The 24,167-nt window shown below is 34.2% G+C and overlaps 1 protein-coding gene across 17 annotated transcripts in view; it reads left to right on the forward strand.

The window, feature by feature from the left end:
* Positions 1 to 24,167, forward strand: part of LOC142984109 (MAP/microtubule affinity-regulating kinase 3-like) — a 228,717-nt gene that overhangs the window by 97,181 nt on the left and 107,369 nt on the right. For 9 of the 17 annotated variants that reach the window (XM_076131453.1, XM_076131456.1, XM_076131457.1 and 6 more), the window contains exon 1: positions 19,699 to 19,863. The exons of 1 other annotated variant lie outside the window; for it this stretch is intronic. Coding sequence is in view for 3 of the 16 variants with exons in the window: in XM_076131461.1 (XP_075987576.1) it covers positions 3,804 to 4,280 (477 nt within the window). In the remaining 13 variants the exon portion in view is untranslated. Of the gene's footprint in view, positions 1 to 3,371; positions 4,281 to 19,697; positions 19,993 to 24,167 lie in introns of those variants that run through there. 7 more of the 17 variants (XM_076131445.1, XM_076131447.1, XM_076131462.1 and 4 more) reach the window with 4 other exon arrangements.

Below are 24,167 nucleotides of genomic sequence, written 5' to 3' on the forward strand. Positions count from 1 at the left end.
AATGCTCTTCAGAAACTAAGCAGTCTTGTATTTTATGTCGTAATCGATTGACAATAGTTTCGATGCTTTGAGAATTTGAGAAAGTTAACCACATGTAGTCATGATAGTAGACGATTTGAAAACCTTCATGAGAAACCTTGTTGTTCAAAACCGTAAAAAAAAATATTGGGTCTGTAATACAAAATATGTACAAGAGTTTAGCGTTTATAAATTTGAAGATACGTCTATGAGGATACCAGTTTTATGCCACGTAATGATGATAGATTAAATTCACTATAGGAAATGTACTAAGCATAATTAATGCAAAGACTCAATTATAGAAACTATCCATCGATTCCAATTATATATAATTATTTAATTACGGAAATATAACTTGTTCTTTTGAACCAGTGCGTCATCGCATACAAGTTTTGTAGGGAAAGTGAAAATATGTAAATATTTGCCAGTTTTCTATTTGTATTGGACATTTGATAGCCTATTACTTCATATACTGGTTTTTGTTCGACTTTGTTCACTCAGAATACTGTTATAAATGTCAAATACTATTTACTATATACACGGCTTTATATATTTAGTCGTATACTCTTATATCATCGGTAAATTTCTTATTCGTTTTTTATTATACTCTAAAGTCATTAAATATATTTTTATTGATTATTATTTCCTTTTCCATTTAGTAGCTAAGTAATTATAGTTAAGTATATAATAAGTAAAGCTGGGTATACTTTCGTTCATTAATAGCTAGATTTTATTCTTAACAATGTTAAGGTCATCATAGCTCAGTTTCACAAGTCATTACTCATTGCCGATTGAGTTAGGTTTTTCTACGATTTGATATTTAAGTATTTATATTGTCCAGGGTCAAAATCTTTACATAAATCTTACTTTTTGAGTGGTTTATTTATATTAGAAAAACAGGCTATGCCTGAGGTAATAAGATTCACAGGTTAGTTTATCTTAAAGCCACAGTTAATAGAACAATTTGCATATTTATGAAACGCTGTAGCGAATAAAAAAGATACATTTATGCTATAAAATACCTTAGTCTACACTCTACATGTTTACAGTTAAAATAATCTGACATATGTTTTAAGGTTGTCTGTCTTTTCATCATGATAAAATATTCAAAAGTAAATGGAAAAATAAACGGTTAAGGTATTTGTCTTTAAAATTATCTTCTAAACGTTTCTCTCCAGCGACCTGTACTAACATTTTATAATTAGTTGTCGCAAACTTAAATAAAGCCTTCAAAAAATGCTCCCTTCGCCGCCTGTCTAATTAAAACTTGGCTAATTGTCACTTGACGTAGATTGTACTTTGAGTCGTCAAGGTACTTATAGTCCGACGACTTAACAGAGAACCTGCACAGTTTATCTTGATTATAATTAATATTTGTGTATGTTTGTAAAAGTCCCCGCGATACAAGAGCAATTCTTAGTGCGGGAGTTGTCTTTAAAAAAAAATTCTATATACTTCCATATTTGAGTATGTAATGAGTTCCATATTAGACTGTGTATTTCGTTATTAAAGTAGCTGCATCTAACAGGCTACCGTCAGCTGTATAAGCCTGCGAGATCTCGAATTTTCAAAATACAGCAATTTGTATACCATCGCGAACCTCGTGTACAATGCTTTCTACTAACTTGTTGGTTTATAGTAAGTTATATTTCGAGTCGGTGTCTTATCACAAAGGAATTCCATAGTCGAGCGTTACAAGATCGTTTTGAATTCCTTATATACAGAAATGTCTGTATTATGTACACCTTCAAATTCTACAAGGTTTTATAAGTGGAATTGTTTTGTTTGTTAGTAGCTGGTAACAATAATGAAAGGAATATTTACCATCTTCAAATTAGGTACTTATTTATTTAAACTTCATGTAAAGTAATGGTACATAGGCGGACTTAAGACATTCTCTCAACCGTTGGGTTATATAGACCATGTTCTGGTAGGTGTACTATAAATGTTATAATAATATAAATTTATGACTTATCTGTGCGAATAAAAGAAAATACTTATCAAATAAGGTAGCCTTAAGACTTCATATTTAAATAAACTCACCTTACATTAAATTTAAAACAGGTTAAATTATTTTCCTATTGTATCTTTCCGCATTACGGTCTAGAAATAACTGAGAATCACAGCTAGGACATGCGTATTCTAAAAATAACATACATTCTGTACAACATACGTCGTTGCACACAGTCTGTAATTGTCCAATCACCCCAGGATGTTGGGAGACTAGAATTAGTGGTAGATGGTATTATTAGGTAAATTGGCACAACAGCATCCGTTCACCAATAGTCTTATGGAGGTTCAAGGTGGGATAAGTGCCTTAGCACATGAATCCCCTTTGAAAATATGATGTTCTTCTTCAAATTATTTAAATAAGTATTGCAGCTGATGTCTATAAGGGACTCGAAAATAAATGAGTATAATAATATATGTATTATTATACATAGCTTTACTCTCAATTTCAAACAAACAATAATGTCTTTAAGTAACTTTTACCATAACCCTGTTATTGAACTGCTTTGGTTGTATTTATAGCCACTTCAAAAATGTATTTGATTTATGAGTGCTCATAGCGTGCTCCATTAATAATAACGTATTATAAAGCGGTGTTCGTCCCAGTTGGAAACAAAGGTGATGTCAATGCTGACCACGTCCCGGCTTCCGTTGACGTCGTGATATTCGGGTCACCTCCACTGTCCATTCCACATACATTCGGATTGTTTTAAATCCACCGACTGACAGCTTGCTTTTAACTAGTAATGAAATGGGACTTTAATAAATTGTTTAGTTGTTCCGGTATTTTAGCTGTAAATTACGCAACAAAGTATCGATTTATAAATAGAATTTATATTTACTATTCTATTGAATTGAAACCTCCTCTTAAGTTTCGTACGTTATGTAGTTTGGGTCCGTAAGCCACGTGACTTAACGTTCTTTACGTCGGGTATAAACTTAATCCTGCTTTCAACACGTTTCCCCTTCGACTTTTTTTTACTGAAACTACGAGCTCGCTTTTAACTCGCGTTAGGAAGTTACTGAAACCACTCTCGACTTAAAACCACCGCAAATATACTTAACACAGAAAATTGTTGGAAAGTGCACTACAATTCTCAAAACTACTTCTCTCTGCTTTGGATGTTCAATGACTAAGCCTCCACGTAGCATTGTGTAGTCATAAAATCAGCATTCTGATGTCTGTACGGACTATTTGTGAATCAAACACACAGCGGCACGTTGCCTCCCGTTGTATTTCGTCAACCCAACACATTATCCAATTCACGTTACATTATCCGGTAATTACACCAATTGATGGTGACTTCATCGAAACATTGACCTTTTCGCGGATTATACGGACCTCGGGCTGTACGCATCACTCGTTATCACAGTGATACAGAGGAGCGCGCCGCGGCCCGTGCGTACGACAACCGACCGAGTGCCGACTCGCCACTCAGTTGGACGGCGATTCGCGCGCGGTGAAGACGTATCTGCGTCGTTCCGCCACATTTAAACACGAACATTGCTATACGAAAATTGTTTCCACCGACCGGTCTGACCTGTTGCAAGTTATTTTCCTTCGATCACGCGGGCGACATTCATAACGAACGATTCTTTTAACAAAGCGACCACTTCGAAGTACACACACAATTCCGTGTAAGTGTCTATACGATGTTTTGTCGGAAAGCGTAAACGACGCGCAGTACAAAAGGATTGCAGTGTTATAGGATAAGTCGTAAACATGGTTGTGTAAGTGGAAGTGTGTGAGAGCCGCCGGGAACGGTAGTGTCGTGATGTATGAGGTGTCGTGCGTCGCCGGCAACAAAGTAGACGCTGCCTACGCAGTCAAGAGCCTCTCGAACGTGATACCACCAGGGATGGGGCACACGGTGTCCGTGCAGCGCCACCATGCGCACTCCCAGTCGTACAAGCACAAGCCGGAGCTGCCGCCGCCCGTCAGCAAGCCGGACGCTTTGAAGTCGCATGTGATGAGACTCTTGAAACGTTCCAAGAGTCATACACCAGCTACCAGGGCGGCAGAGAACCAAAGCGATCCGAGGAATTTCGATAGGCGAACGGTGTTCGCTCGCCCTGTCGTCGACGAGCAGAGGCGCAGGAGGAACTCGACCGAGCGTCGCCGCAGCGCCGACAAGAGAGTGATGGTTACTATCGTGGACGGTCTCCCGGTTGTCGTAACCGGACAGAACCAGGTGCCACAACCGCCTCAGCACCCGCCGCCGGTCACTCCGCATCACCGCCATTCGCACAAGGTACGAATAGTTGTAAAAACGAACTACAATCGTAATTTTCAGTTAATGTTAATTAAGAACAATTTAAAGGGCATAACAAGATAACAACCAATTACTGCATTTAGTTTATTTTATCACTAAATCGGTATTTAAACTAGGTAACGCACAGGAAATGGCGAACTCACTTAAACTCGATACTTAGACTCGTTTACGTCTAAGCTTACGATAAGTATCGTATCTATCGGCTACCTAAATGAGTTAATGGTGACATTAACGTGACAATTGGACACAAGACGTTTACATATTTGTATAATGTTGTGTGTCTATGTGTGCGTCACAGTGCGTTATCTAAATCACCTTCACGTTGGTGGGTGGTACCACAGAATGCACACATAATTATACACAATGTTATTTTCTACGAAAAGATTTTTCCGTCAACACCATTGTAACATCTCTTCCCTGATGTACAATATGTTGTTTTCTAACTAAACTAAGTGCTAGGTTATTCTGTGAATCACTCATTGTAAACTGTTTAGGAAGTCACAACTATGATTTAATCTTTAGTCAGTGCTTAGGAATTTATCGCTAAGACGACCTACTATAAACGGTAGTTTAATACATACTTGTCTGATATTCTATAGTGATAAAAAGTTGCGTTACTTTATATATAAAACGTATTTCTTTACTCAATAAAATGGAAAAGACATGCGTAAAAATCTTCCGACTTGTAGCCTGTTAGAATGCACAAAAAAGCATCGACAAAATACTGTAAATCAGCTTCTTTTTAATTCTAAAGCCTTCAAAATAACATTTCTGTGGCCTTTTTCTAAGACCAGTGGCACACGATCGTTTAGCCATTTAGCCACGCTTCGTTACATCTGGGACAAAAAAATAGCCTTTTTTATTCCGCGATTTTTAGACTACTGTTGTATAATTGTTCGTCGATTAATTGATATTGTTATAGCATTTATAACGAGACATTCTGAATGAGGAAGGGAAATGACAGTCGCAAAGGTCAAGTTGGCAAGATAAGATATAAGGAAGAATATTTTTGTTTATCTTTTGTGAAATGTCGAGACATTGGTGGAAAAAAATACAAAGGCACAGTTTTTTTTAGAAACTGTATACTTATAATTCATTATAATACATTTGTCTTATGATTTATCCAAAGCAGTAAACTATAATCTAAGAAGTATTTACCATACTCAGAGCTAGCTTATGGGTTGAAACTTCGTAAAAGTATATAGTATTACCACAACTGCACCCCAAAAAAATTACACAACACTCGCGTGTTTCAAATAAAAAGCTTACTTTAAAAACCACGAATCATTTTTGTTACCGTGTATACCTCAATCGTGTGGCTCGGTCGTTACCCCAATTCTAAAAATGGCGATCAGTTTTTATACACGGCACACATACCTACATATCGTTCGGTGCATGCTAGATGCATTACGAAACGTAGAAACTGTTAAAAGTGATAGTCTGTGACTAATCCGTTTGATATCTGAATTGATTTTAATATCATTGCCCCCGTATTGGATGTGTGAAAGGAAAAGTATTGTGAATTGTTATAAATGGAATAAGTTATTGTTGAAATAATAAAAATAGTGAAAAATACGTTACGGCGATTTGTAAGTTTTCAATTAAATTTTTATCTGAAAGATTAGGTATATCTAGAAGAGATGAAACTGCACCTATGCGTGCATCATGAAGCCAAGTTGTATAGTATTTACTAAACTGAAATGTAAATAGTACCTTTCTCGCGTATATTATTGTAAATACCATATTTACAGTCGCTTATATTCTATTTATTTAGTAAAGGTATTAAAATTTCATACTCGGCGCTTGGCATTTATATTTTCAGTGGATTTTAATTTCACAGACTGAAAATTACGTCTGGATAGTTGGTCCTCTGTGTTTTGCTCGCTAGATTAAAATTCATATCGTGAAACTTTTTGTAGACGGGTTTCGGAAATGCACACTGCAATGAGAAATATGAAACACATGACTACTGCTTGGCTAATTAAAGCGCAGTGCTATAATACTACACATATACAGTATTAAAGATACATAATAATATGTACAGTCAGCTCCATAAGTCGCTTTACACTTTTATCTTTTCAAAGCTTCTTTGTTACCAAATGTTAATAATTACATGAACAAAATAAACAAACGTATATACATATTATCAGGATTTTTATTCCGGGAGGTGTAGACAAAGGTGCCTGAAAATCTGTTCGCCATTTAGTTAAGCCCATGTTATAGTGGGCGAGCCTATTGCTATGTTCTAGGCACGTTACCAAAGCTCTGGGCAACATTTCGCCCGACTCGGGAATCGAACTCGAGACAACTAGATTAGTAGTTGTATACACTACCGACTGCGCCACAGAGGCGGTATAGTGTTAAGTTTACTATAGTAAAAAATACATATACAACTCGACAATAGTCAATTATGTATGACACTGACAGCCGTGACTAATGACAAAATGTAGCAAATTATGATTAATCAGTGTCAGGGTTAAAATCTAACCTAAAAATAATGCGTAATAATTATATTGTTTATAAAGTTACAAAACTTATGTAAGTTTATCAAACGTTATTGTTATCTACAAACAATATATAACAAAGTTAAATGTTATTTTTTGATAAGGAACTTATCAGTCGAATGTTAAGTTTTGATTCCTGCAACGTTTATTTGTATTTCAACACACTTCTGTTCCGTTATTACAAACTAAACCTGCTTTGGTAGGAAAAGGATATAATTGTCGTTTTTTGTGAGATTAGAACCACTTAATAGGTAAGTTAGCGTAAATGTGTTCGCTAACTCGAAAAGTGCTGGAGCAATTCTAGTATCCTCATCACCATTACGAAGTTCACCCTTTGTGTAGTTCGAAAGAAGTACAACGAAAGTTTGCTTAAAAAAAAGTGGAACAACAGTCCGTTCCTGGATTCCATGTGTGTGTAATTTATAGCAAGATGACTGTATGCTGATTTTTGTATAGAACTATGTTAATGAGTTATACTTAGTTTCAAAGTTGATTCAGATTGTGCCTTACCTAATGCCTTCAGAAAGAACACACCTTAGTATTTAGTCTTTACCCGTTTACTCCTTATCCATTTAGCATACGTATTCTCCGTATTTTTACAAAGAACAAACACAGTTTGTACGCAATATGAAGCTTACACAATCGCGCAGGGATCGCCGGCGGATAAACAAGCCGAGTTCTATGAACGAAACCGGCTATATCGGGCCGCACGTGTGTTACTAACTTGTATTTTTAGCACTACAGTCTACACTCGGCTTTATAAGGACTTTCTTTTAACTGCGGAAGTAGGAACTGTAATCAAAACATTGTGAATTGCGTCGTTCAGAATGATGGGGGAACTGTGCTTGAAATATAGTAAAGAGTTTGTGTATCTATTTCACTATATTAATAGGAGAGTAAATTATTATTGTGCTGTTGGATTCAGTTAAAAACAGGACGCACTATGTAATAAAAACATATTATTTAGCCACTGTGAAGCCTTCTATTTTATTTATTTTGGAGACTACAACCTAGTTTTACCAATGTCTAACAAAACTTTTGTCAAAATCCTAATGAGAAAAACATCAACGACATTCTAACCTTTTCAAAGTCTGAAACCTCAATAACATCCAAGTCGTCATCTCTTATTTGTATAACAAATTAGCTTGTATTAAGATCCGTATTTGCTAAAGGTCGGGGGTCAAATCTTAAAGCATTGAGGATTAGGAAATTACCTGCCAAACGTTAGAGAGGGGTTTTAAATTGAATAAATGGGTGAATCGTAGACGAAGGCTTTATTGGGGTTTGTAATTATACGGATTGTGAATTCTTGGATTAGGACGACTGGCAAATTGATTAATAGATAGACTAAATATTTAGGCTGCTTGTAAAATGTCTATCGTATTGAGGAAACTGCTATTTGGTTATTAATGATTTTGGGTTAATCAAATTTCATTGGATAGCTAATCTAAGCTAGCGTGACTATTTTTCTCGTAAAGTAAAAATGGGCAGAGTAGAGTAGTTTCTCGTCCTGGAAATGTAATACAATACAATAAGTTAATGTCTTTTCATAATATAACTGAGTATAACAGATCAAATTTACATAATCCTCTTTGATAGCTGCTGCTGTCATTACCTAGTTTCAACCTTACTTCTAAACATTCGTACGTATTGTAGTTTTTGCATATTAACCGAAAATTTGAATGTAATTAGTTTGTTTATGCCACTGTTGTCTGTTTCCCACGGCTTTCAAATTATACAGTTACAATGTTATTACGTAAATATAGCCGCTAAATTTAATTATAAATACGTTAAGCATTATACTTGATGGAAAAGGATACGTGGGTGTAGCTATTTGTAATTTTATTCTTGAATTGAGCTAGTTATTTTATGTAATAAGGTGTATTTTATATAATAATGAGCTTGAATAGGCCTTTGAGGTACAGATTTGTTCAACAAAGGGTAAAGTCACGGATGAAATAAAAGCTTAATGTCTGTGAAATTGTAAAACCCTTTTTTTGTTGACCTTTAAGAGTTATTACAAACTATAAATAGACGAGAAAATTTTTAGGTACTTTAGTGATTAAAATTGTATGATCGACTAGCGACTATCTACATAACAACTTAAATTTATTCTCGTCATCTATGTTGCTGGTTTCGGGGTAAGGCTTTTCTGAAGTGTTAAACCACTAATGTTCCATTTCTCTTGGTTTAAGAATATCAGTTCCTTAAATATTAAAGATTGTATTAAAATACTTATTTTTACCGTCGACTACAACTCATTCAATTTACTAAAATATTTTCATGTTTCAAAACCAGTGACACCAGAAGATCCTTCCTAAGGATAATGTTTATGTCATCGGTGTTCACGACAGCGGGTACTTTTAAAAATGCGAACGATATTCCGGAAATAGAACTGTCTCACCCTCTGGGGTACAAATGATGAGCATTTTCACGTTGAAATACTCGAAAAAATTATTATACTTGACAGACTTCGAAGGCAACGGAAGAATATTGACAATGTATTATTATGAAATATTAGAAATTTGGTGTTTTGTGTAATGACTTAAGTGCTTTTATCTTTATTTATGGGCTCCTAATTTTGTACTATAAATACATACTGTATACTAGTGTATACATACTACTATAATATAAATGAAATGATACTTTAAATGCAATCATATTATTATAACACAGGTTGTTTTTTATTTTTTATTGTTGCGTCCTATATGACTAATTCTTCAGTTAGGGTATGAATCGTAATTGATTTTGTACTTTTTGATGTTTTGAAATACTTATGACAAGACTTGTTACTTGAATGAGGTAGGTGTTTACAATGTAAGAGGTAAACTATAGGAACCTTACAACCATCCATAAGACTTCCCTATTTGTAATTAATCTAAGAATAGTTAATATAGTTCCCTACATTACATAAATAACTAAACCAATACATAACACCTTCATTAGTTCCAACAATGTATTAAAACAAACACACAGCCGCGTCTTAAAGCAAATAAGAACAAAAATAGACGTTGTGAACGTAAATTTTCAAGTTTATCATCTCGATAACATACTATCTCGCTGATAATGGGAGATCAAGTTTTTACATGTGTTCTCGTTAACGTGTTCCGTCATATTACAACACGTGGCATACTGTTATGTTGAACTTGATATCATTTATATATAAGATACTTATTATATAGTCTCTTATTTCTTTAACTAAACTCCTGGTAATGAAAATGCTTCTGAAGTATGTGTAGATTACTTTATATAATTTATATACATCTTGTACTTATTATAGACACAATGTTTGATGATTTTAGCATAGCTTCTCTTAGTGAAATGCTTCTTAAGTACATTTTTCTTTCTATTTAGGCTTGTCCACAATTAACTACCGTAATGTTATAATTACTGGTAGTCGCATGAGGAACAAAACGTAGTTCTTAATATATGTCTTTAAGGTTACTGTGTAGCTGACATTCATAAGTAAACTTGTTTAAAGTAAAAATAAACACAATTACGAATTCACCCCTAAAATCGTGTATCGAAGTCATATTATTTATTCAGTTAGATCGCAGAGTGACTTTTACAACTTTTAAGTTACTAAGTTGTGTTCGGCTTGGGAATAGGTAAAGGTTTTGGGAAGCTTTAGTCAACTTCTAAACCTTTCTTCTTCTTTAAGAAGTTTATTTTTCACTTCTTGTTAGATTGAATTACATGTTTGTTTGATATCGTGTATCATTATTAATGTGGGAAATCAAATTTACTGTGCGGACGTTACTACATACGCCAGAAGACGGCGCCGGTAGAAAGACTTACACAGATCATATCGGTGATGTTTTGTAAAAAGGTCAGGTGCGTAGTAACCTCGTAACCGGCAGTCCTGTATGACAAGATGTATGGATGTGAATGAAGCAAGGGAAGTTTGTAAGGATTGTATCAAGTGGTGTTCTGTGGTCTTTGCTTACCCTTAAGTAATACATCATTATGCTTGTACTATATTTCAAAACCTTGTTATTCCATAATTATCTTTTGTAAACGTTACATACCGTTTTCGTATGTAATTTGCTGAGAATAAAAGAATCTACTTATACGTTAGCGGTACGCTAACGTATAATTCTTTACATTTGTGTACTGTGTAAATAAGATTAGGTTTGTTAATGAAATATAATGCGGAGTGCTAATTGTGGAGTTTGCGAGAACAATTGACGCGAAATTATTAGATGACGAGGCCGGTTGTGTTTGTAAAGTTGTTTCTAGTTTTAAATTAAATTACACTATGGGAATAAATAAAGCCACATTTAGGGTCTCAGCACACATATGGGATCGGAAAGGGATCGTAACCGTAACGCCTTTCGCCTCGCTGTCAACCAGGCGTCAACCTACCGTATGCACGTAACGAAAGCGTATCAGCAGCGCCTGTACGTCAACTCGGCTACGGCTAGGCGACACCGCGCTTACGCCTCGCTTATGGATATTTTCTCACTTCTTCAATAAGTTTCTCCCTTTGCATCGTTATTTTGTGTTTGAATCGAACTTAAATTTTTAAATAAAACATACGCGCAACACGAATGAAATACTCCTTGCGAATGGCGGCGTCTTTAGCAGGCAAGTCGCGGGAGGGGAAAGGGGAAAGGGTGGACGAAGAGATGTGAGCTCGGGTACGGAGAGACGTAAGCGCGGGGACGGAGAAACGTAAGCGCGGGGACGATGAGCCGTAAGCGCGGGAATTCAAGTTCGGAGCCTGTTCCGAGGCGAGGCGATTACGTTATTATTCCGATTAGTGTGCGTTGCAGTAGGGAGTTTAATACAAACCATTCTGAACGGCTCGAGGCGATACGGTGACGATCCCTTTCCGATCCCATATGTGTGCTGAGACCCTTAGGCGGAAAATAACTCACTGCTCACAACATAGAATAAACTAGAAGTTCGTGTCAGTATAATTTCAAGTTATTCCTTTTCAAAGGCATCGCTGACGAAACTCCTTCGAAAGCTTTAATTTACAGTACAAAAATAGTTTTGCTTTATAGAAAATAATAGTGTTTAAGATAGGAATGATATACCAAAAAAGTATTTCCGATACAGCTCGTAAGATTTGACACAAATCACCTCATCGAATTTTAGTCGCATCATTTTATAAGCTTTTTTTTCTATAAAAAGTAGTACAATAATGCAACCATGGTAAACCATACGTCTCGGTCACTTAACACGGAGATTTCGCAAGTGCGGATACTTGTAATGTTTCTTAACTACCATCGTAAATAGATATCGCGATACCCATAGAATTTTACTATTATTTGTTATGTTATAGCTTACGTATTGAATTAAACCGCCCTGAAGCAAAGGACGCTGGTGGTACTATTTGTGTATTTAGAATAGATCGAATGTGTTGTCCAGGAACAGTGAAAAAGAAAAATAGAAAAGCGGACCACTAAGAAGGAATAGAACAGATTGGGGGTAGTTCTAAGAGCATAATTTGAATCATAATTTCGAAATTCGTAACGTCTCCAGAGCTATGTAGGTATGTAGTAAAACGTAAGCATTAATTTGTAACAGAAGCTTAACTTTTGTCAAGGGACTTAGTGATAGTTTCCTCATTTTCCTTGTGTTAATCCCTTTGATTTATGTGTCAAACAAAAATAATGCTATAGTAACTCATAACACTGTTTGTAAGACCAATTGCGCATTGCATCTAATATCGATTCGTTTCCCTCAAGTGCGTAAGCGTTCTTAGTAATCCGAGGTCAAAGTTCCATAGCTAATATTTATGAGTTCTGTGCTCAAACAAGGAATTTCATTTCAAAGGGGCTCTTTTTACCGAAAGCCTTTGTTTCAAGGGTTAACAATATCGCGTTTTATATGATTCTGATGTGCCCTGGAGGTAGGAATATTTTTGTTTTAAAATAACGATGTATTGTATAAATCTGTATTATACATTGATACAACTCGTGTTGGCAATGTAATCTATAGATAGGTAGTACATATAATTCAAAATTATAAAAATTCATTGCCCTAGTTTTATAATATATGCAAGCTAAACGTTTCATATTAGTTACTTTGCAAAATTGTTTCCACATATACTAAAATTTATTAAACAAGCATTCTATTCATTGTTTATTAATGATCACTTTATATGCAGTATACAAATATTCCACTGATTTATATCGCAAGTATCGAAGTTTTGAAAAGACAATTTCATTACAAAATCCATACTTATAATTTACGATGTCAACGTCGAATGCCTACAAAAGCTCTTGAATTCAAGAATTACGTATTTACGAAATACAAAACGTCTAATGTGGTTTTATCACGAAAACGGTAAATCGTTTCTGTTTGTCTCTTACAGTTATCGTCATTATGTCATAAAGCTCAAAGGTTGAAACAATTTGATACATATTTGTTATCTTGAGGTCTCTAAGCCGAAATTAATTAGATTTTCACGTAATGTTGCTTATTTGATGACTGTATATTTGCTAAATGCTTTATTAAATTGTGTAATGTATTATGTAGAGAAATTAAAGCGTTACATAACTGTATGATATATAGGGCTTATGGCAATTTATATCTACTTAACCCGTTCATGCTTAAATATTACTTAATTTTAATTTGGGCTCAAAAATGCCTCATTTACAAATACTCCCAATAAAATGTTGAAAACAACACGATGTTTAAGTGTCACTCTAATTTGAGTAGTGCTTCGTAATTTGCTATTTTTAGTACCAAAGTTGCAATTTTTCAATCTCATCAGTCGCATTCTTCAATACAACCTCCTAATAAAAAACCACCAAACCGAGCAATATATAAATTATTGCATAACTACATCAAACAGGCTCTAAATGAGCTAAAGTTGGTAGAAGTAATAAAATACTGAGTTTGCAATATCCCTAATCGAAGCTTGTTATTTATTAGTTAACTTGCACTTGAACTGAAAGTAAAGGAATGAGATAATGTTATTGGTTCTACGTGATTATTACTGGATTTTGAGTGCTTGGGAATTGAAGAAGGTTTTTACAACATTTTCTGCTCGATGTTTGTATTGATATTTTCTATTTTGGTATTGAGTTATTGTTTATATTGCTTACTTTTAGATATTCTTTACAACTTCAGAAAAAGTATGTCTGTTACCCCCGTTTCAGAGGTACATTAAGCGTTAGTTTTTAGTTTATCTATTCAATAGCGTTCAAGCTCATATGAATATGACAGATAAACTACCGCTAAATTTGATTTAGAAACCGGGCATTAATAATTCGTTATGTTTATTTTGGTCAATATAATTTCGATCGGGACACATAATAATAATATGTTTAATAGAAACGTGTTCTTTCTGTTACTCCATGCTACATACACCTTTGCGTATAACTGGTGTGATAACTAAATGTGTGTAGAAATTTCTTTTTTAATCTCTAAAAATAACTAGAATAAAGTCTAATTAAAGTACTATAATGTCGTCAAGTTTTATATAAGTATTCTGTTCTTGTTGTGTGTGTTCCATTTCGCTATTAATTACTCTAAGAGCACCTGTGTATTAATTTACGCTGTTCGGAGCAAAATTAAGCGGTTTTCAGAACTTCGCTCACTAAGTTATTGTGTGTTATTAGTAGCGCTGGCAATATATCAAGATTGTTCACACCTACTCAAATATATGGAGAATATAGCTCGTTTAGTTCTAGGCCTTATTTATTTATTAACTTCTATATAGAATATTCTAGAGACTTAATAACTCGGGCAATATATTTTAGTACAAAATGTAGGGTTTATTTATTATTTACCGATAATTGTCGTTATTAACGTCTACTTCATTTATTAAATTTTACTGTCCTTATTCTCAGTTACTATAACTACTAAGAAATCGATTTGGTCTGTTAAAATTAGAGTCGGAAACTTCTATCATCCAAAATTTAAGTTTTGTATTCGAATTGTGCATGTCTAACAGTTATACATCTTCAAAATAATATTCTAATTCATACAACTATATAACTGCCATATCTAAACTAGGACAAATTCCTTTATAAAATGGTAAATATTTAGTGAATAGTTTAAACTGGGCTATAGCATCCAACCCACGGCAGACAGTGATGGCAAAACTGCCATACTTCCACGCCAATGTTTGTTATTATTATTATGCACGCTACACGCCTACGTCTCACTGTGATTTACATGTTTATAATGTTGAATAGATGATAATTTGCTATTCAATATAGGTTTTACGGCTTATGGATAAGTTTTTGATAAGCTATCTGATAGATCGTGATCGAAGCGATCGATGAGGGAACGACTGTTAGAATTCTGCTTGACTAACTAATCGATACTTGCTCAGAGGAAGTGTAATAGATTTGATACAGGCATATGTTTTGCACTGACTTTTGAATAATTGCCGAGCCTAAATTAGTTTCTTCGGAAAACCCCAATTGATAACGTAGATAAAATTGCCTATGATAAGTTAATTAATCTTATTAACAAACGTTCTTACTAATGAACTCAGTGTTGGCGTAAAACAAAAAACGTGCAATTTGTAGTGTTGTCTTTATTAAATTTGTACTCAGTTTCACTTTAGAAATAATAAAAAAATGAGTGAAACATACGGTACATTGTTTTTCTCTAAAATAAAATATATCTTATTTAAATAAAGTATATTATTGTACCTTATCATTTACGGTTTTTTTTAATAAATGGTGTCAATCACATGATTACAAAAACTATGGGATCTTATATGATTGTATTATACCAAATAACCAGGTTATAACCAATTAAATTAATGAGTTTAAAACACGCGAAATGATCCTTTTTTCTATACATTTAGCGTGTTGTAATTATATTTCTTACATCGCTTATTAGCGATAATAAAGTCGTTTTTGTTCATGAGAAAGAGGTTATTAAATTTATGTCTTGGATGTGTTAGCACCGTTTTTTGACATAATTATTGGAAAAATGTTCCGCTCTGATAGAGTAAAGTTGGAAGAAAATAATGAAATATTTACTAGTGTACTTACATACATAATAACTATGATATTTCACCTTATACCCATAGGGTAGGCAGAGACCAAAGAACGTCATTTGTTACGATACTTACAACTTGTTTTGCCTCATTCACATCCATACATCTTGTAATACTAGTTACTCACAAAGCTAATTTCAATTATCTAGCATCCACGAGTGACGTATTAAAAAGATATGTCTTTATTTTATAAATGCGTAACCATGACTGATTTTCGTTCTACAGTTATAAGTGTTTCTTGAAAATTCTCAAATGATCACGTAGTTTCATACCAAATTACACGAAAACCAGACAAAACGGTTGAGTGACCATATTTTCACCTGATCGTTAGCAATGGATGAGTTTTGTTCTTGTTGCGCTTAGATCACAATTGATTAGAAAGTGTCTGGCACTGAATAAAAAACTGTCAGAAAACGTTTCGCGGTTCAACCGAGTCGACTAACTACCGACATTGCAAATAGAATAAAAAATAAACTAGGTAAGTTGCTACTTGGGAAAAAATGGTGACAAAAATGTTGTACTCTAATGTTTTAACCGAGATAAATTATTTTAAAGGGAAGATAAATGTGTTTGAGCACTTTTTGTAAATAATAAACACACGTTAACTTAATTTGCACACGAATGTGTAGAATACTATTATACGAACTTGTAGCGACATCTAGCGACGAATAGGCAAACTAAAAATGTTTGTTGTAGTAGGGAAAGAATGTTTAAGTTACGTTCAGTTATTATAATGTTTCTAAAATGCATACTTGTTACTTTTAGTAACATTAAAATAGTGATTGACTTATAACAATTTCAATGTTGTACAATTTTACTTTGCTTCACAAACTCGAGTGTTAAGTAATGTCGCTACTCTATACTAGATGGCGCTGTACGTTTCAACGGGCACGTTGTGAAGGCTTCAGCTAACTCGATCGTTTCCACGCATTGTGTGTTGTTCTCTTCTTTTAGTTAAACAATTATATCGTTAATTTAAGGCAAACTCTATTTAAATTTGAATCGTAAGTATCAGCAGATATTATTTTATTATTTCTGTGTAAAGTAATTTGTTACTAAATGAAATTTACATTTAGTTATTTACTTTATAAAGCCTGTACTATAAGAAAAAACATTGGGTGGCTAATTGATACGTTTAATCATAACGTAATTTCATTTATTTTTACTTAATCGGTTATTTAATTATCTTAAAATCAATATTTTATTGTACTTACATTCCGTAACAGGCTGTATCCACTAGTTATTGTCAATTATGACGTAATACAATAAAGCTGATTGGTCGCCGACCTCGCTTCCGACAATTACCGAACATGCCCGAAGCGGATTAATTAAAAATAGTTTTATTTTTTTGTTTTGTAGGGAACAACATGACAATGTGTGTCAATGTCGAGCACTTACATGGACTCGTTGGTAATGAAAGGTAATAAGCGACCTAGAATTTTTGAATATTTTGATCCACTTTCAAAATGATGTTTTTGAATGGGTTTTCAGTTGTTCAAGGGCTTGTGTTGTTTGTTTTTTTTCCTTATTTTGGTAACGTCACGTTGAAATTTTTAGGGTTGATAAAGTTAAAAATGATTTTAACATACTTATTGCTGCTCGGAAAATATACCTCAATAAGTTTTTAAAGGATTTGAAACCAATGAAAATCCATAAAATATTATCTTTTAGCTAATATTTTCATTGCATTGCATAATATTCACAGGGCGTGTAACTAAATAATACAAACGTCTATTTCAAAGTAAATCTGTACCAATTACAAAGCAAGATTTCTCTTATCTGAAGTCTGTATCGTTACCGAAACAGGCAGTTTATACAAATATGGTTTGTTACCACATTTGTAGGCGTATCTAGTTTTTGCACTGGGCCTATATACTGCCCACTGTGAGGCCAATGACCATAAAACTTTACAATATATAGCTCTTATTGTTGAGTGATAGAGTTGAAGTTTGATTGTTTTTTTTTGTTTAATGAATTGTATTGGATCACATAAGTAACAGGTGTTCTTTTATGTCTTTAAAACTGTTAATATTCGATTCTTCTTGCGAGAGAGTGGTAGAGACTATTCATTATAAATTTTATTGAATATTAAACTTTTTTCTTTTAGAAGTAGACAATGAAATATCTCTTCATACTTATACTAAAGCATTTTAAGTACATCTTTTGTTTTAATAAGGGGAACATTGTGTCATTGATTCCCTTAATCAATCATTTATCATTATCATCAATTTTATGATTATTGTCACAGAAACAGACTTTACTAGTGCTTTTTCCACTTGCCTTAGTTCTAATTAGTGTGAAGAAACAGGCCTTTACAGTGAATTTTAATACATAAAACGTCACAAGTATAAACGTTCACATCTCGCAATAGCGAGTGCACGGTGCGCTGTGGCGTTTCCACAGCACAAATGATTACATGCTCCGGCGCAGCCGCTGACTCACTGGTGCGCATGCGTGAACCCCGGCAAGCACAGGCGTGTACAGCGATACATTTACCAGATAGTGGGATACGCACTCGTTGGGAAACGTTTCACAAGATACACTTATTACTTGCAGGACGGTTGAAGAAATATTTATTGCGTAGAAATACTAAAGAAGTTAAGTAAGAAGTAGAAAAATATTAGAGGAATTTCTTTGACCTCTGATATCTTTTATCTACCCATGATATTCTTGGCTTGATAGCCGTGCAACCTGCGCCATAGTTGGTCCTTGAATAATTACAACGACAGCGACTGCAATTATTGTGGACTTTGCTAGTTACTGGGGAGCTCCACGTTCTTCCTCTCTTTGATGAGCTCGGAGGTGACTGGCCAGGATATCATAAGCACCAATGAGGAGACGCGAAGGGAGTCGGGTACTCAAAGACTGCCTAGATTTTACCTGGAGAGAGAAAATGGATGTTGAATGTTGCAAATAAAATTTCAGGTTCGTTTAGACATTCTAAAACGTTTAAGATTATAGGTATTGTAAGTAACAGTTAGTAAAACACGCGTCCTAAGCAAACGTGAGCGGTTTTAATGTCAAATGAGTCATGAATGTATTCACACGGACCGAGCCATTATGTCTATGCATTACAATGTGCTTAATATATTTCCTTCCATTCAGTCTTTGCACATTCTCCTGGATGTTTTAAGTGTAATTTTATGCCTTCTTGGTTCCTGGAAGATGTGTTTTTGCAAATCGTGTTACACCAATGTTGGTTTAGATGAGTGTTTTTTAATGTAAGGATGTTTCTATATGATGTGCCTGTTATAGGTACTATTTCTAATACCGGTGTGTTATAGAATTTTCTAAACTGAACTTCAGCATTTTACAGCTTAAGAATATTTCCACCATTCTAATCGTGGTACTATTTTGATATAAGTAAATAAGAAGATTTTTGCAACTGAGCCTTAATTTTGCAGACAATTTGATGAAACTGCAGCCTTTCAGAATTGCCAAATCGCTCCCATCTTACCACTTAGCCAAAATGGATGGCTAAAAATGCTCGTGCGAAGCTCAAATACACTGAGTGCTAAAAAGAAACTAAAAAACACCGGAAACTATTCCCAAAAAGCCGGTTTTGAAGTCTGGCGGAGGCACCATCTGCCGCTACAATAAAAAATAAAAATCATCTTCGTTGAAATTCGTTAGTGGCTCGCAATTTTGTCTTATTAAGGAGTACGCGATGCTCAACACGAATTAATTTGTTGGCACTAATTAAGCGGCAATTCTTAAATATTTCAGCGCTCTATCATATGTAGCGTGTTGTCTTCACGTATTTCTTCTGAAAAAAAAAAGCTAAACAAACATAGTCGGATGCACAATTTGAAACGTGTTATCTTGTGTATCACGTGCGAACTTTTCTTTGTCGCACCCCCTTTGCCCCACCGAAGGCTGATAACCGGCGGCGCGGCGCGGCGCCTGCGCACCACTGCCACCTCAGTCACCTCTCGGCCCCCGCGCGGAGCGGACGTGTGTCGCCGTACATTCCTTCTTCAGTATAAAATCTCAGTGATGTGACATTTGAACGTGGAATGTGTTTGTGATAGTGATTTCAGATTTCAAACTGATAACAATCTCAGTTTGCCTGATGTGATAAAAGGTGGAGTTTTTATCTGTGAACGGATCGAGTCGATACCGTTGCGTCGCGCTTCGGTGATTCGGTTAATAACTCGTGGATCTACAGTGCCTGTGTTATAGTGGCTTTGCTAAGATTTAACGCCGTGAAAAGGTCACTTACCTTGATCGGACATTGAAAAAGTTCTTACATATAAGTCTAGACGTGATATTATCTCGTCGTTGCTAGTTTTGCTTCCAATTTCGTTGCCAAACAGGTTGTCATGTTTCTAGTTCCTTTTTCCGTCGTTGCTTTTCATGTTTTCTTTTTTATTTTGTCACTAAAACTAGTTTTGGTCATACATGTTGCGTTGAGTCATTTCACTAGAGTCGTTTTGGCATTTAAAACTGATTGTTAACGTCAAACTATCAAAGTTTGTAGTATCGTAGATGTGAAAGGATAGTGTACAGTAAAGCTTGTCCTCGTTTTTAAAACTGTGTAAACTTTCATTTGTGCGATAAAGACGATCGATTCTTTCTCTCGTTGTTTTCACGGTTGATGGACAATGACGGTGGAGTGGTTTTTGTTTCGGCCAAGTGAAACGGCGGCAATTGGACCTTGATATCCGGAGTTGCAACACTACTATTGAGCTACTACAACGTTCCGCTGCTGTGCAAGTTGGGAACTTATTGTTCTGAAAGGATTTGTTGTAGCTGTTTGGTTTTTCGACAAACTAAAATTCGAAACGACGTATTCAATCATTTAGTAAAACGTGTTAAAGTCTATCTAGTTTGTAATTAAATGTTAGAACCAGTCTGATTTACATTGGATAGATCCGTGTCTATGAATCTATGAATGTTTGTAAGCTAGAGCCTTATGTAGTGGGTAGAGCCTACAGTACAGTTTTGTCAATTAGAGACTTCTCTATTATAAGCCAATGGGGCTTTCCTAATTAGATAGTCTATTTATCTCCCATCCAAATGTAGTGGTAGTAAAAGTGCATAAAGTGCATTACAACTAATTATATTCGTCACTTTCATAAGAATAACAAATATTTTTAATTCTACAGTCAAGTAAATTATCTGTTGACTCAGTACTACGTGTTGCAGGTAAGGCAGACCTTGATGTGTATGACTCAATAAGTAACAGTTATCGGTTGATAACGTGTTAACCAAAATTCAGAGAAAACATTACCTCATAACAAACAACATGTTATAACACGCATTTGTTAAAAGAAATTTATTCTGACGTCAAATATTGACATGTGTTACAAATTACATACATAATTTAGTAGGTAAGTGTATAGAAATATGTTGAGAAATGCAAGGTTTTAAGTGAACTTTAATGACTGAAGGGTTTCTAAGGTAAGCCCTCTTTACGTTCTAAAACAATCAAGTTAGTAATTTAAGTGAAAATTATGCATTGATATGATTATCACTGGAAGAGTTGCCTTGCAAGACAGTTTAAAACACTGATTGCCAAATACCAAAACAACACTATTTTAAGTTACTTTTAAGTCTCGCGCTGTCACTGTTGCTTTAATGTGTTTTGTAGAGTTAAACACAAACTTTGAGCATCACAAAAGATTAAGTCTCATTTAGATATTTTGCCGTAAGTGAGCTACTTTTTCCGAATATCAAAACTTTAAACTAGAGCAACAAAATTTCGCCATTCAAGTACATGAAACTGTAGGTAGGTAGGTAGTTGCGTCGGCTTCCCCATGCAAACTCGCCGGTCACGCTCCGCACATCAGTAGAATTACGCCGCGGGTAACAACCTATAATGACATGAAATCGTTTGAAAAACACCAATCGTTTACAGTTCCAACTAGCTTTAATTATATAGCGAATTATTCTTAGAACGCTATTTTTAAAGGTGAACTATTTTAGCACTATAGTTACTAGAGTATTATCAGCCTTTCTTCCAACTATGTTGGAGTCTGCTTCCAGTCTCACCGAATGTAGCTGAATACCATTTTAGACAGAGACATGCCTATCAGACCTCCACAACCCAGTATGATAACTACTAAAATGGATTTAGGTCTAACATTGTGCCTTATTGGGCTAACTGCATCTAGATTTAGTTAATAATTACTAGACTGTATCAGAGGTGACTTTGGTATCAGTCAGTCTTGTGGAAACAGGTGATTTCTCGTATGTATGAAAGTATTTACTCTATATTGCTATTCTTGCGATTTAAGCTATATCAGTTCTTAAAATTTTAGTCCGCTTTTAACTTAAAACTTGGACGTTTTAACTTAATTCTGTCAAGGTTTAGATATTCTTAACTGTTGAATTAAATGCAATGCTTTATGCACTTTGTTCTTAAAGCAATATTATCTTGTTTTTATAATTATTACAATAATTACGAATATATATATGAATTGATGTTTGTGTCACGGATAAATAGTTGCGAGAAATAATAATGATTATGTTCATAACGACTGGATTGAATTTATTACTATGTAATACATTAGTTTATTATGTATCTGATTGAATTAATTGCAATTTATTGCAAGAACTACACACAGTGCTTTATAAACACCTTATGAAAAATAGATACTTATAAAATCTAAGCTAAATATTACCTCTGAAGTAGGTCTAAAAATAAGGCCCAGCTTCATCACTTCTCGAGATGCCTTTCATACAGATACACGCAAAATTAGAACGAATTTTATATATGAGTTATCTGACATATACATTTAATAAGAACTTTCCAGACTAAGGAACTGGCCCTAAGTCTTTTGCCAAACAGGATTCTTAATACGGCTAGTATATTCGTTGAGTATCTATCAAAGTATTTATATAACCCTAAGTTGTTTTATTACAAAACTTTTTCAATACAAATTATCAAAATGTTATAGCAACGTAACATTGTTTTACGTTTGTTATAAAACCGTTATCAGATTTATAACAATTCTCCCAATTATCTGTAGAAACTCAGACCCGCAACTTTTACACGTGCCGACAAGTTATAGGGATTCGTTAATTAAATGTGTTTAATTGTAATACCATTGTTTCATACTGTCGACGATTCTTCATACATCATTTGTTAAAAAACTGATGGAAGAAGAGATGAGATTATATAAATAAATAAAATAAAATCTTTATTTAATAAATTGCTCTTAACGTATGGAGGTTTTCGTGCCAGAAAGCTTATGAGGACATCTACAAAAGTATTTTTAAAACATAAAATAATAGTATGATATCGCAGTAGAATTGGTTGATAAGAGAAAAGGCCTTGAAAATGGTTTGCACAATATTGACTTTTAGAAGATTTTACCACATGGGTAAAAATAATACTAGATTTAGAAATAATATTAATGAATATACAATCTATTGTACACACAAATACGACATCTAATATTAAAGGTAAACATACAACACAGTTTAAGTATAAAACAATAATAACTTAAAATATAAATTTAGATTTTTGCACACACCTGTAAAATGATTATCGCTAAGACGATTTCTTGCACTGCCATTGGTGTGACAGTGGCCTCTTATCACTAAGATAATAGATTAGCACTGATAACAGCTGATAACGTGGTGGAAACGTGAACGGTGATGTCATTTTAAACCTCGCTTTTACTATAGAAATGTTATATTATTATTTGTTTTTGTATAAAGCGTTATGTTTGCAGTATGTAGAGTAAACTATATAAGTTTGTTATTGTGTTACAATATATTATTTCGTAGTGCCTTTGGTAAAATTCCTTATTACTTCATAAGTGTCTTAAACAGTTATTTTGATTTAAGTATATTTTCTTCTTTTCGTGCGGATAGTGGACATTGTTTTGAGGTTTTGGAAACGGACTATTTTAGAAGTGCTATGTGTTCACGTGAATTAAAAGGTACGAATGTGACATTTTTTGATAATAATATTATAAGGTGAAAAAATACGCTGGCTTGATTGCTGCTTTTTTCTCTTGTGCAAGATAATCTTATGTTTTATTGATCGATAGTATGACTTTCCTCAAAATATAAAGATTAATTCTAGTTTGGTAGTAGATAATATGACTTTTCTTTTCTTACAATACAAATACTAATTCTTGTTTGGCATATTATTTCAAGTGTCGGTACTCCATCTCACGCATGCTATTACTTAGACAGTAATTATCCGTCGCATGCAATTATCGTTGGTGTTTGATGTTAATTGATTAGTCAGGCGCCGTCACCTCTAAATATAAGACAAACATTCGTTTATATTTAGACTTAAGCCCTTTTGTCTCAACACGTTGGTGCACGGTTTGTTAATATGTCTTTGAAATTACTTCCTATATTATGTAAGAAATTATAAGTAATGAGGTATGCAAAAGATAGACTTATTGTTAAGAGAAGTGTATTTGC

The sequence above is a fragment of the Anticarsia gemmatalis genome, chromosome 26, assembly GCF_050436995.1.
Source record: "Anticarsia gemmatalis isolate Benzon Research Colony breed Stoneville strain chromosome 26, ilAntGemm2 primary, whole genome shotgun sequence".
In the NCBI taxonomy this organism is placed as follows: Eukaryota; Metazoa; Arthropoda; class Insecta; order Lepidoptera; family Erebidae; genus Anticarsia; species Anticarsia gemmatalis.